At 59.3% G+C, this 15,259-nt stretch overlaps 1 protein-coding gene across 1 annotated transcript in view; it reads left to right on the top strand.

The window, feature by feature from the left end:
* The first annotated feature begins 3,271 nt into the window (after positions 1-3,271).
* CHD8 (chromodomain helicase DNA binding protein 8) overlaps positions 3,272-15,259 on the top strand; it is an 82,668-nt gene continuing 70,680 nt past the window's right edge. Inside the window, exons 1-3 of the mRNA XM_082299479.1 lie at positions 3,272-3,481; positions 9,644-10,783; positions 12,794-13,144. Coding sequence (XP_082155605.1) covers positions 10,175-10,783; positions 12,794-13,144 — 960 coding nt within the window. The 5' untranslated portion in view covers positions 3,272-3,481; positions 9,644-10,174. The remainder of the gene's footprint in view (positions 3,482-9,643; positions 10,784-12,793; positions 13,145-15,259) is intronic.

The following is a 15,259-nucleotide window of genomic DNA, read 5'->3' as shown; positions in this document are numbered from 1 at the left end:
GGTGCCTGGAGCAGTTTTGATGCATCCTCCGTAGAGGATTTGGGCGCCAGCAGCGCGAAGAGGCGTTGGAGGACCGAGCTAGAGCGTCACCGGAAGTGGAAGGGAGGAGCCCATAGAGAGGATATGGGGAGGAACCATAGAGAGGGGGCGGAGCGCCGCCGGAAGGGGCGGGGCGCCAGCGGCGGCCGCGCGGCGCGGGCGGTGCGTCATCGGCGGCGACGGGCGGGGGGGGGCGGGGCGGGGGGGGGGCGAGGGGGGGAAGGGGGGGGGGCCGTGAGGGGGGGAGGGGGGGGAGGGGTTCGGGGGGAGATTTGGGGGCGATCGGGGGGGATTTGGGGCGGTTTGGGGGAGGGGCGCGGGGCGGGGGGGGCCGGGAGGGTGGCGGAGGGGTGGGGGATGGGATCCGAGGGGACTTGGGGGGGGTCGCGAGGGGGAAATGGGGGATTTGGGGGGGCTGGGGGGGGGGACGGAGGGGGGGACGGGGGGGGATATGGGGGAGGAACGGGGGGGGGCGCGGGGAGGTTTTGGGGGGGATGCGGGGAGGTTTTTGGGGGGGTTTCGGGGAGTTTTGGGGAGATACGGGGAGGTTTTGGGGGGTTTGGAGGAGAAATGGGGGGATATGGAGAGGTTTTGGGGGGATTTGGAGGGGTTTTGGGGAGATACGGGGAGGTTTTGGGGGGATATGGGGAGGTTTTTGGGGGGATTTCAGGAAGTTTTGGGGGGATACGGAGAGGTTTTGGGGGGATATGGGAGGGGTTTGGGGGATATGGAGAGGTTTTGGGGGGATTTGGAGGGGTTTTGGGGAGATACGGGGAGTTTTGGGGGGATTTCAGGAAGTTTTGGGGAGATACGGAGAGGTTTTGGGGGTTTTGGAGGGGTTTTGGGGGGGTTTGGAGAGGTTTTGGGGGGATTTCGGGGAGTTTTGGGGAGATATAGGGAGGTTTTGGGGGAATGTGGAGGGGGTTTGGGGAGATATGGAGAGGTTTTGGGGGCATTTGGAGGGGTTTTGGGGGATATGGAGAGGTTTTTGGGGGGATTTTGGGGAGTTTTGGGGAGATACGGGGAGGTTTTGGGGGGGTTGGAGGGGTTTTGGGGGGATTTGGAGAGGTTTGGGGGGGATTTCAGGAAGTTTTGGGGAGGTACGGGGAGGTTTTGGGGGGATTGGGAGAGGTTTTGGGGAGATACGGGGAGGTTTTGGGTGGATTTCGGGAAGTTTTGGGGAGGTTTGGGGGGGGTTTGGGGGATATGGAGAGGTTTTTGGGGGGATTTTGGGGAGTTTTGGGGAGGTACGGGGAGGTTTTGGGGGGGTTGGAGGGGTTTTGGGGGGGTTTGGAGAGGTTTGGGGGGATTTCAGGAAGTTTTGGGGGGATACGGAGAGGTTTTGGGGGGATTTCAGGAAGTTTTGGGGGGATACGGAGAGGTTTTGGGGGGATATGGGAGAGGTTTGGGGGATATGGAGAGGTTTTGGGGGGATTTTGGGGAGTTTTGGGGAGATACGGGGAGGTTTTGAGGGGATTGGAGGGGTTTTGGGGGGGTTTGGAGGAGAAATGGGGGGATATGGAGAGGTTTTGGGGGGATTTGGAGGGGGTATGGGGAGATACGGGGAGGTTTTGGGGGGATATGGGAGGGGTTTGGGGGATATGGAGAGATTTTTGGGGGGATTTTGGGGAGTTTTGAGGAGGTACGGGGAGGTTTTGGGGGGGTTGGAGGGGTTTTGGGGGGATTTGGAGGAGAAATGGAGGGATATGGAGAGGTTTTGGGGGGATTTGGAGGGGTTTTGGGGAGATACGGAGAGGTTTTGGGGGGTTTGGAGGGGTTTTGGGGAGATATGGGGAGGTTTTGGGGGACATGGAGGGGGTATGGGGGATATGGAGAGGTTTTTGGGGGGATTTCGGGGAGTTTTGGGGAGATACGGGGAGGTTTTGGGGGGGTTGGAGAGGTTTTGGGGAGATATGGGGAGGTTTTGGGGGGGTTTCGGGAAGTTTTGGGGAGGTTTTGGGGGGGTTTGGGGGATATGGAGAGGTTTGGGGGGATTTCAGGAAGTTTTGGGGAGATACGGAGAGGTTTTGGGGGTTTTGGAGGGGTTTTGGGGGGGTTTGGAGAGGTTTTGGGGGGATTTCGGGGGGTTTTTGGGGAGATATAGGGAGGTTTTGGGGGAATGTGGAGGGAGTTTGGGGAGATACAGGGAGGTTTTGGGGGAGTTGGAGGGGTTTTGGGGGGGTTTGGAGGAGAAATGGGGGGATATGGAGAGGTTTTTGGGGGGATTTCGGGGAGGTTTTTGGGGGCATTTCGAGGAGTTTTGGGGAGATACGGAGAGGTTTTGGGGGATTTGGAGGGGTTTTGGGGAGGTTTTGGGGGAATTTCGGGGGATCTGGGGCACAAATAGGAGGGCTGGGGAGATTTGGGGGGTTATGAGGAGCCTGAGGCGGGAACAGGGGGGGATTTGGGGGACACCAGGAGGTTCTGGGGCCCTGGGGGGGGGATTTGGGGCGAAATCAGGCGGTTTTGGGGGAAATCAGGAGGTTTTGGGGTGAAATCAGGAGGTTTTGGGGGAAATCAGGAGGTTTTGGGGTGAAATCAGGAGGTTTTGGGGGAATGAGGTTTTGGGGCAAAATCAGGAGGTTTTGGAGGAAATCAGGAGATTTTGGGGCTCTGGGGGGGATTTGGGGTGAAATCAGGAGGTTTTGGGGGAATCAGGTTTTGGGGCAAAATCAGGAGATTTTGGGGGAAATCAGGAGATTTTGGGGGGAAATCAGGAGATTTTGGGGGAATGAGGTTTTGGGGCAAAATCAGGAGGTTTTGGGGGAAATCAGGAGATTTTGGGGGAAATCAGGAGGTTTTTGGGGAAATCAGGAGATTTTGGGGTGAAATCGGGAGGTTTTGGGGGAAATCAGGAGGTTTTGGGGTGAAATCGGGAGGTTTTGGGGGGAAATCAGGAGGTTTTGGGGGAAATCGGGAGGTTTTGGGGGAAATCAGGAGATTTTGGGGGAAATCAGGAGGTTTTGGGGGAAATCAGGAGGTTTTGGGGCTCTAGGGGGGATTTGGGGCGAAATCAGGAGATTTTGGGGGAAATCAGGAGGTTTTGGGGGAATGAGGTTTTGGGGGAAATCAGGAGATTTTGGGGGAAATCAGGAGATTTTGGGGTGAAATCGGGAGGTTTTGGGGTGAAATCGGGAGGTTTTGGGGGAAATCAGGAGATTTTGGGGGAAATCAGGAGATTTTGGGGTGAAATCGGGAGGTTTTGGGGTGAAATTGGGAGGTTTTGGGGGAAATCAGGAAATTTTGGGGTGAAATCAGGAGGTTTTGGGGGAAATCGGGAGGTTTTGGGGGAAATCAGGAGGTTTTGGGGTGAAATCGGGAGGTTTTGGGGCTCACTGAGGAAGCCCCGCCCCCAATCCACGAAGCTCCGCCTCCTTCCAGGACGCAGCGCTCCCCATTGGCCCGAGGTCGGTGACGTCATCGCGGGCGGAGCCAATCAGAGGTGAGGCGCGGGGTCAAGATGGCGGCGCGGGCCTTGGGCACCCCCAGATTTTGGCTTTTCCCGCCCAAATTTCGGGGGCCCTTCCCGAATTTCGGCGTTTTGGCACCGAAATTTGGGGTTTTGTTCCATCGAATTCCGGCTTTTTTGGCCCAAATTCCGGCGTTTCGCCCCCGAATTCGCGCTTTTCGCCCAAATTTTCATGGATTTGCCGTGTTTTCGGCCCGAATTCCAGGCGTGGATCCCAAATTCCAGCCCCTCAGCCCTCAGAATCCCGCTTCTCATCCCAAATTTCATCGCTGGATCCCAAATTCCAGCTTTTTGACCCCAAAACACCCCCAATTCCAGCCGTTGACCCAATTCCCTCCTTTTTGCCCCAAAAATCCATTCCTTGCACCCCAAATTCAGCATTTTTCCCCCCCAAATTTCAACTTCTGGCCCCAAATTTTGATGGTTTTACTCCGTTTTGGGCCTGATTTTGCCCCGCATCGAAATGATTTTGAGTTGAAATCGCGTTTTTTTGGTAAACTTTAATTTATTTCAGTTAAGTTTAATTTGCACGGCTTAGCCATAATTAATTTTAATTAGTAATTATCAAAACCCTTTTAAATCGAGGCGATTCGAGGCGTTTTGGTAACTTGGGGAAAAATTCCCAAAACCCGCGGATTTGGGAGGTTTCCCCTCCTTTTTGGAGCGCTGAAATTTGATTTTTTTGGGGGCGTTTCGCTCCCAAATTGGAGCCGAATTCCCTCTGAAAAGGGAAATTCCGATTTTTTCCAACTTTTTTATCGCGAAAACCAAAGATTTCAGAGAGATTCTGGTGTGTTTTGGGGTGAAAACACGAATTTTGAGGGGATTGAACCGGGATTTGCAGCTGAGATTTCTTAAAAACGTGGAATTTGGGGTTTTTTCCTCTCATTGACAAAAACCATAAATTTAAGGGGATTCGAGGTTGTTTTGGGAGCAATTTCTGTCATTTTGGAGCAGTTTGGGGTTGTTTTCCTCCCTTTTGGGGTATTTAAGGGCCGTTTTGGGGCGGCTTTTATCACTTTTGGGGCATTTAGTGCAATTTTGGGGCCTCTTCGTGCCGTTTTTGACACTTTTGGGGCAATTTAGAGCTATTTTAGGCCCTTTACTGCCTCTTTGGGACCGTATTTCTCCATTTTGGGGTCTTTTTGGTGCCATTTTTATCCTCTTTGGGACCATTTGAACCCATTTTGGGACCATTTTGTCAATTTGCGGGATTTTAATGCCATTTTTTGGGCTTTTTAGTGCCATTTTTAGCCGTCTCGCAGCATTTAAATTCCATTTTGGTGCCTTTGAAGGTCACTTTGAGCCCCTTTTGCCCCCAAACCCCGATTTCTGAGGGACTTTTGGGCCATTTCGTGCAAATTTTGCATCTTTTAACATCCCTTGCAGCCCTTTTGCCTCAAACCCCGATTTCTGAGGGACTTTTGGGCCATTTCGTGCAAATTTGGGATATTTTAACATCCCTTGCAGCCCTTTTGCCCCCAAACCCCGATTTCTGAGGGACTTTTGGGCCATTTTGTGCAAATTTCGCATCTTTTAACATCCCTTGCAGCCCTTTTGCCCCCAAACCCCGATTTCTGAGGGACTTTTGGGCCATTTCGTGCAAATTTCGCATCTTTTAACATCCCTTGCAGCCCTTTTGCCTCAAACCCCGATTTCTGAGGGACTTTTGGGCCATTTCGTGCAAATTTTGAATATTTTAACATCCCTTGCAGCCCTTTTGCCCCCAAACCCCGATTTCTGAGGGACTTTTGGGCCATTTTGTGCAAATTTCGCATCTTTTAACATCCCTTGCAGCCCTTTTGCCCCCAAACCCCGATTTCTGAGGGACTTTTGGGCCATTTCGTGCAAATTTCGCATCTTTTAACATCCCTTGCAGCCCTTTTGCCCCCAAACCCCGATTTCTGAGGGACTTTTGGGCCATTTCGTGCAAATTTCGCATCTTTAACATCCCTTGCAGCCCTTTTGCCCCCAAACCCCGATTTCTGAGGGACTTTTGGGCCATTTCGTGCAAATTTGGGACCTTTTAACATCCCTTGCAGCCCTTTTGCCCCCAAACCCCGATTTCTGAGGGACTTTTGGGCCATTTTGTGCAAATTTCGCATCTTTTAACATCCCTTGCAGCCCTTTTGCCCCCAAACCCCGATTTCTGAGGGACTTTTGGGCCATTTCATGCAAATTTCGAATATTTTAACATCCCTTGCAGCCCTTTTGCCCCCAAACCCCGATTTCTGAGGGACTTTTGGGCCATTTTGTGCAAATTTGGGACCTTTTAACATCCCTTGCAGCCCTTTTGCCCCCAAACCCCGATTTCTGAGGGACTTTTGGGCCATTTCGTGCAAATTTCGCATCTTTTAACATCACTTGCAGCCCTTTTGCTCCCAAACCCCGATTTCTGAGGGACTTTTGGGCCATTTCGTGCAAATTTCGCATCTTTTAACATCCCTTGCAGCCCTTTTGCCCCCAAACCCCGATTTCTGAGGGACTTTTGGGCCATTTCGTGCAAATTTCGCATCTTTTAACATCCCTTGCAGCCCTTTTTCCCCCAAACCCCGATTTCTGAGGGACTTTTGGGCCATTTCGTGCAAATTTCGCATCTTTTAACATCCCTTGCAGCCCTTTTGCCTCAAACCCCGATTTCTGAGGGACTTTTGGGCCATTTCGTGCAAATTTCGCATCTTTTAACATCCCTTGCAGCCCTTTTGCCCCCAAACCCCGATTTCTGAGGGACTTTTGGGCCATTTCGTGCAAATTTTGAATATTTTAACATCCCTTGCAGCCCTTTTGCCCCCAAACCCCGATTTCTGAGGGACTTTTGGGCCATTTCGTGCAAATTTCGCATCTTTTAACATCCCTTGCAGCCCTTTTGCCCCCAAACCCCGATTTCTGAGGGACTTTTGGGCCATTTCGTGCAAATTTCCCATCTTTTAACATCCCTTGCAGCCCTTTTGCCCCCAAACCCCGATTTCTGAGGGACTTTTGGGCCATTTCGTGCAAATTTGGGATATTTTAACATCCCTTGCAGCCCTTTTGCCCCCAAACCCCGATTTCTGAGGGACTTTTGGGCCATTTTGTGCAAATTTGGGACCTTTTAACATCCCTTGCAGCCCTTTTGCCCCCAAACCCCGATTTCTGAGGGACTTTTGGGCCATTTCGTGCAAATTTCGCATCTTTTAACATCCCTTGCAGCCCTTTTGCCCCCAAACCCCGATTTCTGAGGGACTTTTGGGCCATTTCGTGCAAATTTGGGACCTTTTAACATCCCTTGCAGCTGTTTTGTCCCCAAACCCCGATTTCTGAGGGACTTTTGGGCCATTTCGTGCAAATTTCGCATCTTTTAACATCCCTTGCAGCCCTTTTGCCCCCAAACCCCAATTTCTGAGGGACTTTTGGGCCATTTCGTGCAAATTTCGCATCTTTTAACATCCCTTGCAGCCCTTTTGCCCCCAAACCCCGATTTCTGAGGGACTTTTGGGCCATTTTGTGCAAATTTCGCATCTTTTAACATCCCTTGCAGCCCTTTTGCCCCCAAACCCCGATTTCTGAGGGACTTTTGGGCCATTTCGTGCAAATTTCGCATCTTTTAACATCCCTTGCAGCCCTTTTGTCCCCAAACCCCGATTTCTGAGGGACTTTTGGGCCATTTCGTGCAAATTTCGCATCTTTTAACATCCCTTGCAGCCCTTTTGCCCCCAAACCCCGATTTCTGAGGGACTTTTGGGCCATTTCGTGCAAATTTCGCATCTTTTAACATCCCTTGCAGCCCTTTTGCCCCCAAACCCCGATTTCTGAGGGACTTTTGGGCCATTTTGTGCAAATTTTGCATCTTTTACCATCCCTTGCAGCCCTTTTGCCCCCAAACCCCGATTTCTGAGGGACTTTTGGGCCATTTCGTGCAAATTTCGCATCTTTTAACATCCCTTGCAGCCCTTTTGCCTCAAACCCCGATTTCTGAGGGACTTTTGGGCCATTTCGTGCAAATTTTGAATATTTTAACATCCCTTGCAGCCCTTTTGCCTCAAACCCCGATTTCTGAGGGACTTTTGGGCCATTTCGTGCAAATTTCGCATCTTTTAACATCCCTTGCAGCCCTTTTGCCCCCAAACCCCGATTTCTGAGGGACTTTTGGGCCATTTCGTGCAAATTTCGGATATTTTCACATCCCTTGCAGCCCTTTTGCCCCCAAACCCCGATTTCTGAGGGACTTTTGGGCCATTTTGTGCAGATTTGGGACCTTTTAACATCCCTTGCAGCCCTTTTGCCCCCAAACCCCGATTTCTGAGGGACTTTTGGGCCATTTCGTGCAAATTTCGCATCTTTTACCATCCCTTGCAGCCCTTTTGCCCCCAAACCCCTATTTCTGAGGGACTTTTGGGCCATTTCGTGCAAATTTCGCATCTTTTACCATCCCTTGCAGCCCTTTTGCCCCCAAACCCCGATTTCTGAGGGACTTTTGGGCCATTTCGTGCAAATTTCGCATCTTTTAACATCCCTTGCAGCCCTTTTTCCCCCAAACCCCGATTTCTGAGGGACTTTTTACCCTCACCCTCCCCGATTTTGACCCCAAACCGCCTCATTTTGAGCCGCTTTCCCGGATTTTGCCGGGTTTTGCCTCAATTTCGGGACTCGCACCAATTCCGGCCTCGATTTTGGCGACGCCGCCGCTCCCTCCGCAGCCGGGGCCGGGCGATGCCGCGGTGAGAGACGCGGCCAATCCAAGCAAATCATCCCGGCGCTTCCAAGCGCCCTCGGCGCTTTTTTTTTTTTTTTTTTTTTTTTGGGGTCAAATCCGGCGGATTTGGGTTTTTTTTTTTAATTTTTTTTTTTTTTTCCCCCCCTCCCCTCCCCTCTGAGGGCGAAGGACCCCGCGGCCCCCTCAGCGAGACAAGATGGCGGCGGCGCGCGCCTGCCCCCGCCGCTCGCCTGCGCCGCGCGGTCCGGCAGCGCCGCGGCCACCCCTGACCGAAGGACCCCACCCTCTCTGAGGGGAAAAGGGGGGGGCGCTTCCGGGTGGGCGGGTGCAACGCACCTCGCTGGTTGCCCGTCAGCCAATCAGCGCGCGGCTCGCGCGGGGTCGGGCCAATGGGGAAGCGCGGCGGAGGGGCGGGGCTGGGTAGTGGGGGGTGTGGGGGGGGGGGGTTGCGTTGCGCCGCAGCCGCTGTGAGGGCGCCCCGGCGGCGGCGCGAGGGCGACGCGGCCGCGGCGCGCGCGCGCGCGGGGGGGGAAAACCCGCGAGCGGCGCCTCCCCCCCGCGCCCCTCCCCCACACCTCCCCCCCCCCCCCCTCATCTTCCCTCAGGGGAGAAACCCCCCCCCCCTTCCCCCCCTCTATCTCAAATTTCACCTAAAAAAAAAAAAAAAAAAATCCTGAGGGGAAACCACCCCCCCCCCCCCCCCCCCCCGGCAAAAATATTCCGGTAAAATCGAGGGGGTTTCGCGCGTTCCTCCCCCTCACGGCGGGACAGGTAAGGCGGGAAAAGGGGGGCGCGGCCCTCAGGGGTCGTGAGGGGCGGAGTGAGGGGAGGGGGGGCGGAGATCGTCCCTCACGGGGGTCCCGGGTACTTCCTTGTTGGGGTTGCTTTGGTTTCGCGTTGGGATCCCGGTTTCTCCGTGTTTGGGGTCGCGATGAGCCCCGTACTGGGGTCGGGGCGATCCCATATCGGGGTCCCAGTTTGTGCCGTGCTGGGGTCTCCGTTACCCCCATGTCGGGGTCCCAGTGAGTTCGTTTGGGGTCCCAGTCACCCTTTACTGGGGTGCCAGCGGTTCCGTGCTGGGCTCCCATTGGTGCCTTACTGGGACCCCAGTTACGCTTTCATTGAGGTCCCAGTGCCCTCGGTTACCTCGTACTGGGCTTCCTGTAGCTGGTCCCAGTTACCCCATACTGGGCTCCCAGTTAGCCTTTACTGGGGTTGCCGTTCCTTCTTACTGGGGCTCCCAGTTCCCTCCTTACTGGGACCCCCAGTTCCTCCCAGTTGCCCCAGTTTTGCGGTCTCCCCTTTCCCCTTATGGTGGGGGACCCCAAAGTTTGGGGGGGTGGCCGTTTTGGGAGGGGTCAGTTTTGGGGTCTGGGGGTCACTTTTGGGGTCTGGAGATCACTTCGGGGTCCCCCTGACCCCTCTTTTTTCTCTCCCCACAGCCTGGAGCTCCAGAACCCCCCCAGCCTGAGGAGAGACCTGCAAAAAACCCCCCCAGGACCCCCCAAATCCCCCCTAGGACACCCAAAAAACCCCAGGGACCCCCCCCAATCCCCCCCATTTTGGGGTTGGGGACCCCCACAGCCCCACCGGACCCCCTAAATTCTCTTTTTTTGGGGGTGGGGACCCTTTGAGCCACTCCAGCCTCCCTTAACCCCCCCCAGGACCCCCCAAATTTCTCTCAGGACCTCCCAAATTCCCCTTTCTTGGGGTTGGGGACCTCCAGATCCCCCCCAAACCCGCAGATCTCCCCTTCAAAGTCCCCCCCAGACCCCCCAAATTCCCCTGTTTTGGGGTTGGGGCCCCCCTGGGACTCCTTAAACCCCCCCCAGGACCCCCCCAAATTCCCTTTTTCAGGGGTTGGGGACCCCCAAACCTCCCTCAGGACCCCCTCCAAATTCCCCTTTTTTAGGGTTGGGGCCCCCCAGACCCCCCCCCTCCCCATTTTTGGGGTTTGGGGCCCCCTGCCCGTCATGGCCGACCCCATCATGGACCTCTTTGACGACCCCAACCTGTTCGGGCTGGACCCCCTCCCCGAGGACCTGGTGGCCCCCCCGAACCCCCCCCCCAGCGACCCCCTGGCCGAAGCTTTGGGGCTTTCGGGGGCTCTGGACCCTCCCCCAGCCCCGGAGCCCCCTCAGGACCCCCCCCAGAACACCCCAAACCCTCCTCAGCCCCCGCCGGACCCCGAAGTGCTGAGTCAGGGCAACCCCTTCATGGGGGTCTCCGCCCCTCCTCCTCCTCCCCCCCCCCCCACCGCGGGGGGGCCCCCCAAAATCGTCATCCTCAAAGCCCCTCCCCCCGGCGGCCCCGCCCCGGCCACGCCCAACGGGGGCAAAGTCACCCTGGCCAAAGTTTTGGGGGGGACCCCGCCCCAAATCCGGCCGGGGGTCCCGGTGGCGGGGGTGGCCGGTGGTGCCAAGGGCGGCGGGGCCTCGGGGGGCTCGGCCGCGCCCCCCGCCCGGGCCCTGCTGCAGTCGGGGCGCCCGGTGAAGCAGCTGGTGCTGCAGCCCCTCAAGGCCGGCGCGGGGAGCACCCCCGGGACCCCCCTGAAACCCGGCCTGAGCCTCGGCCCCGCGCAGGTGGGCGGGGAGGGGTCTGGGAGGGGTCCTGGGGGGGATTGGGGGGGGATTGGGGGGATTCTGAGAGGGATTTGGGGGGTCCTGGGGGGGATTGGGGAGGTTCTGAGAGAGATTTGGGGGGATTTGGAGGAGTTTGAGGGGTCTGGGGGGGTCCTGGGGGGGATTGGGGGGATTCTGAGAGGGATTTGGGGGTCCTGGGGGGGATTGGGGGGATTCTGAGAGGGATTTGGGGGGTCCTGGGGGGGATTGGGGGGGATTGGGGGGATTCTGAGAGGGATTTGGGGGGTCCTGGGGGGGATTGGGGCGATTCTGAGAGGGGTTTGGGGGTCCTGGGGGGGATTGGGGCGGTTCTGAGAGGGATTTGGGGGGTCCTGGGGGGGATTGGGGCGGTTCTGAGAGGGGTTTGGGGGGATTTGGAGGAGTTTGAGGGGTCCTGGGGGCGATTGGGGCGGTTCTGAGAGGGGTTTGGGGGGTCCTGGGGGGGATTGGGGGGATTCTGAGAGGGGTTTGGGGGGATTTGGAGGAGTTTGAGGGGTCTGGGAGGGGTCCTGGGGGGGATTGGGGCGGTTCTGAGAGGGGTTTGGGGGGTTCTGGGGGGGATTGGGGAGCCCTGGGGGCGTTTGGGGGGTCCTGGGGGGGATTGGGGCGGTTCTGAGAGGGGTTTTGGGGGGATTTGGAGGGGTTTGAGGGGTCTGGGGGGGTCCTGGAGGGGATTGGGGGGATTCTGAGAGGGATTTGGGGGTCCTGGGGGGGATTGGGGCGATTCTGAGAGGGGTTTGGGGGTCCTGGGGGGGATTGGGGGGATTCTGAGAGGGATTTGGGGGGTCCTGGGGGGGATTGGGGCGATTCTGAGAGGGGTTTGGGGGTCCTGGGGGGGATTGGGGGGATTCTGAGAGGGGTTTGGGGGGTCCTGGGGGGGATTGGGGGGATTCTGAGAGGGGTTTGGGGGGTCCTGGGGGGGATTGGGGGGTCCTGGGAGGATTTGGGGAGCCCTGGGGGCGTTTGGGGGGTCCTGGGGGGGATTGGGGGGATTCTGAGAGGGGTTTGGGGGGTCCTGGAGGGGATTCGGGGGATTCTGAGAGGGATTTGGGGGGATTTGGAGGAGTTTGAGGGGTCTGGGAGGGGTCCTGGGGGGGATTGGGGGGATTCTGAGAGGGATTTGGGGGGATTTGGAGGAGTTTGAGGGGTCCTGGGAGGGATTGGGGGGATTCTGAGAGGGGTCTGGGGGGGTCCTGGGGGGGATTGGGGCGGTTCTGAGAGGGGTTTGGGGGTCCTGGGGGGGATTGGGGGATTCTGAGAGGGGTTTGGGGGGTCCTGGGGGGGATTGGGGGGATTCTGAGAGGGGTTTGGGGGGTCCTGGGGGGGATTTGGGGGATTCTGAGAGGGGTTTGGGGGGTTCTGGGGGGGTTTGGGGAGCCCTGGGGGCGTTTGGGGGGTCCTGGGGGGGATTTGGGGAATTCTGAGAGGGGTTTGGGGAGCCCTGGGGGTGTTTGGGGGATTCTGAGAGGGGTTTTGGGGGGACTGGGGGGTCCTGGGGGGGATTGGGGTGATTCTGAGAGGGGTTTGGGGGGATTTGGGGGGGACTGGGGGGTATTTAGGAGCCCTGGGGGGGATTGGGGGGATTTGGGGGAGGATTGGGGCGATTCTGAGAGGGATTTGGGGGTCCTGGGGGGATTTGGGGATCCCTGGGGGGGTTTTGTGGGTCCTGGGGGGGATTTGGGGCGCTCCAGGGGGGATCCAGGTGGGTTTGGGGGGATCCAGGTGGGGATTGCAGCGTCCGGCTGAGCTTTGGGGTCCCGCTGACCCCCACTGCCCCCCGCTGACCCCCACTGCCCCCCGCTGACCCCTGCTGACCCCCGCTGACCCCCACTGACCCCCGCTGACCCCCCACTGACCCCCACTGCCCCCCACTGACCCCCAATGACCCCCACTGACCCCTGCTGCCCCCCAATGACCCCCACTGCCCCCTGCTGACCCCCGCTGACCCCCCGCCGGCCGTTCCGTCCGCAGGGCGAGTCCAAGCGCATCACGCTGGTCCTGCAGCAGCCGGGGGCCGGCGCCGCGCCCGGCCAGCGCCACGTGGTGCTGGGCACGCTGCCCGGCAAGCTGCTGGTGCAGGGCGGCGGCGCCGCGGCCACGCCCGGCCCCGCCAAGGCCGCGCCCGGCGCTCCGGCCAAAGTGGTGACCATCCAGCTGCAGGTGCAGCCGCCGGCCGCGCCCGGCCAGCCCGGGCAGCCCCAGAAGATCCAGCTGATCCAGCAGGCCGGGGCGGGGCCCGTGGGCGTGGCCTCGGTGCCGCAGGTGGTGGGCGGTGCCGGCCAGCGGCTGACCGTGCCGCTGAAGGTCGTGCTGCAGCCGCAGGTGAGCGCCGGCCGCGGCGGTGGGGGTCACTCCGGTCACGGGGGCCGGTCAGCGGGGCGGTGGTGGTCACTCTGGTCAGGGGGTTGGTCAGCGGGGCGGTGGTGGTCACTCAGGTCAGGGGGTCGGTCAGCGGGGCGGTGGTGGTCACTTTGGTCAGGGGGGTCAGTCAGCGGGGCGGTGGTGGTCACTCTGGCCAGGGGGGTCAATCAGCGGGGTGGTGGTGGTCACTCCGGTCACGGGGCTCGGTCAGCGGGGCGGTGGTGGTCACTCCGGTCATGGGGGTCGGTCAGTGGGGCGGTGGTGGTCACTTTGGTCACAGGGATCAGTCAGCAGGGTGGTGGTGGTCACTCTGGCCAGGGGGGTTGGTCAGCGGGGCGGTGGTGGTCACTTTGGTCACAGGGATCAGTCAGCGGGGTGGTGGTGGTCACTCCAGGCCAGGGGGGTCAGTCAGCGGGATGGTGGTGGTCACTTTGGTCACAGGGGTCGGTCAGCGGGGCGGTGGTGGTCACTCCGGTCACGGGGGGTCGGTCAGCGGGGTGGTGCCGGGCAGTCCGGTCACAGGGGTCGGTCAGCGGGGTGGTGGTGGTCACTCAGGTCAGGGGGTTGGTCAGCGGGGTGGTGGTGGTCACTCTGGTCAGGGGGGTCAGTCAGCAGGGTGGTGGTGGTCACTCCGGTCACGGGGGTCGGTCAGCAGGGTGGTGGTGGTCACTCTGGCCAGGGGGGTCGGTCAGCGGGGTGGTGGTGGTCACTCCGGTCACGGGGGCTTGGTCAGCGGGGCGGTGGTGGTCACTCCGGTCACAGGGCTTGGTCAGCGGGGCGGTGGTGGTCACTCAGGTCAGGGGGTCGGTCAGCGGGGTGGTGGTGGTCACTTTGGTCACAGGGGTCGGTCAGCGGGGCGGTGGTGGTCACTCTGGTCAGGGGGGTTGGTCAGCGGGGTGGTGGTGGTCACTCCGGTCACAGGGGTCGGTCAGCGGGGTGGTGGTGGTCACTCCGGTCACGGGGGTCGGTCAGCGGGGTGGTGGTGGTCACTTTGGTCAGGGGGGTCGGTCAGCGGGGTGGTGGTGGTCACTCCAGTCACGGGGGCTTGGTCAGCGGGGTGGTGGTGGTCACTCCAGTCACGGGGGCTTGGTCAGCAGGGTGGTGGTGGTCACTCCGGTCACGGGGCTCGGTCAGCGGGGTGGTGGTGGTCACTCCGGTCATAGGGGTTGGTCAGCGGGGTGGTGGTGGTCACTCTGGTCAGGGGGGTTGGTCAGCGGGGCGGTGGTGGTCACTCTGGTCAGGAGGGTCAGTCAGCGGGGCGGTGGTGGTCACTCAGGTCAGGGGGTCGGTCAGCGGGGTGGTGGTGGTCACTCCGATCACAGGGGTTGGTCAGCGGGGCGGTGGTGGTCACTCCGGTCACAGGGGTCGGTCAGCGGGGCGGTGGTGGTCACTCCGGTCACAGGGGTCGGTCAGCGGGGTGGTGGTGGTCACTCCGGTCACAGGGGTCGGTCAGCGGGGTGGTGGTGGTCACTCCGGTCACAGGGGTCGGTCAGCGAGGTGGTGGTGGTCACTCTGGTCAGGGGGGTTGGTCAGCGGGGCGGTGCCGGGCAGTCCGGTCATGGGGCTCCGTCAGCGGGGCGGTGGTGGTCACTTTGGTCACGGGGGTCAGTCAGTGGGGTGGTGGTGGTCACTTTGGTCACAGGGATCAATCAGCGGGGCGGTGGTGGTCACTCTGGCCAGGGGGTCGGTCAGCGGGGTGGTGGTGGTCACTCAGGTCAGGGGGCTTGGTCAGCGGGGTGGTGGTGGTCACTCTGGTCAGGGGGGTTGGTCAGCAGGGCGGTGGTGGTCACTCAGGTCACGGCGATCAGTCAGCGGGGCGGCGGTGGTCACTTTGGTCAGGGGGCTTGGTCAACGGGGCGGTGGTGGTCACTCCGGTCACGGTGGTTGGTCAGCGGGGTGGTGGTGGTCACTCTGGTCAGGGGGGTTGGTCAGCAGGGCGGTGGTGGTCACTCTGGTCACGGGGGTCAGTCAGTGGGGTGGTGGTGGTCACTTTGGTCACAGGGGTCGGTCAGCGGGGTGGTGGTGGTCACTCCGGTCACGGGGGCTTGGTCAGCGGGGTGGTGGTGGTCACTTTGG

Source organism: Coloeus monedula (assembly GCF_965178545.1).
Source record: "Coloeus monedula genome assembly, chromosome: 32".
NCBI lineage: Eukaryota > Metazoa > Chordata > Aves > Passeriformes > Corvidae > Coloeus > Coloeus monedula.
The sequence above is the reverse complement of the archived record's forward strand: the minus strand, read 5'-3'. Positions and strand labels throughout refer to the sequence as shown.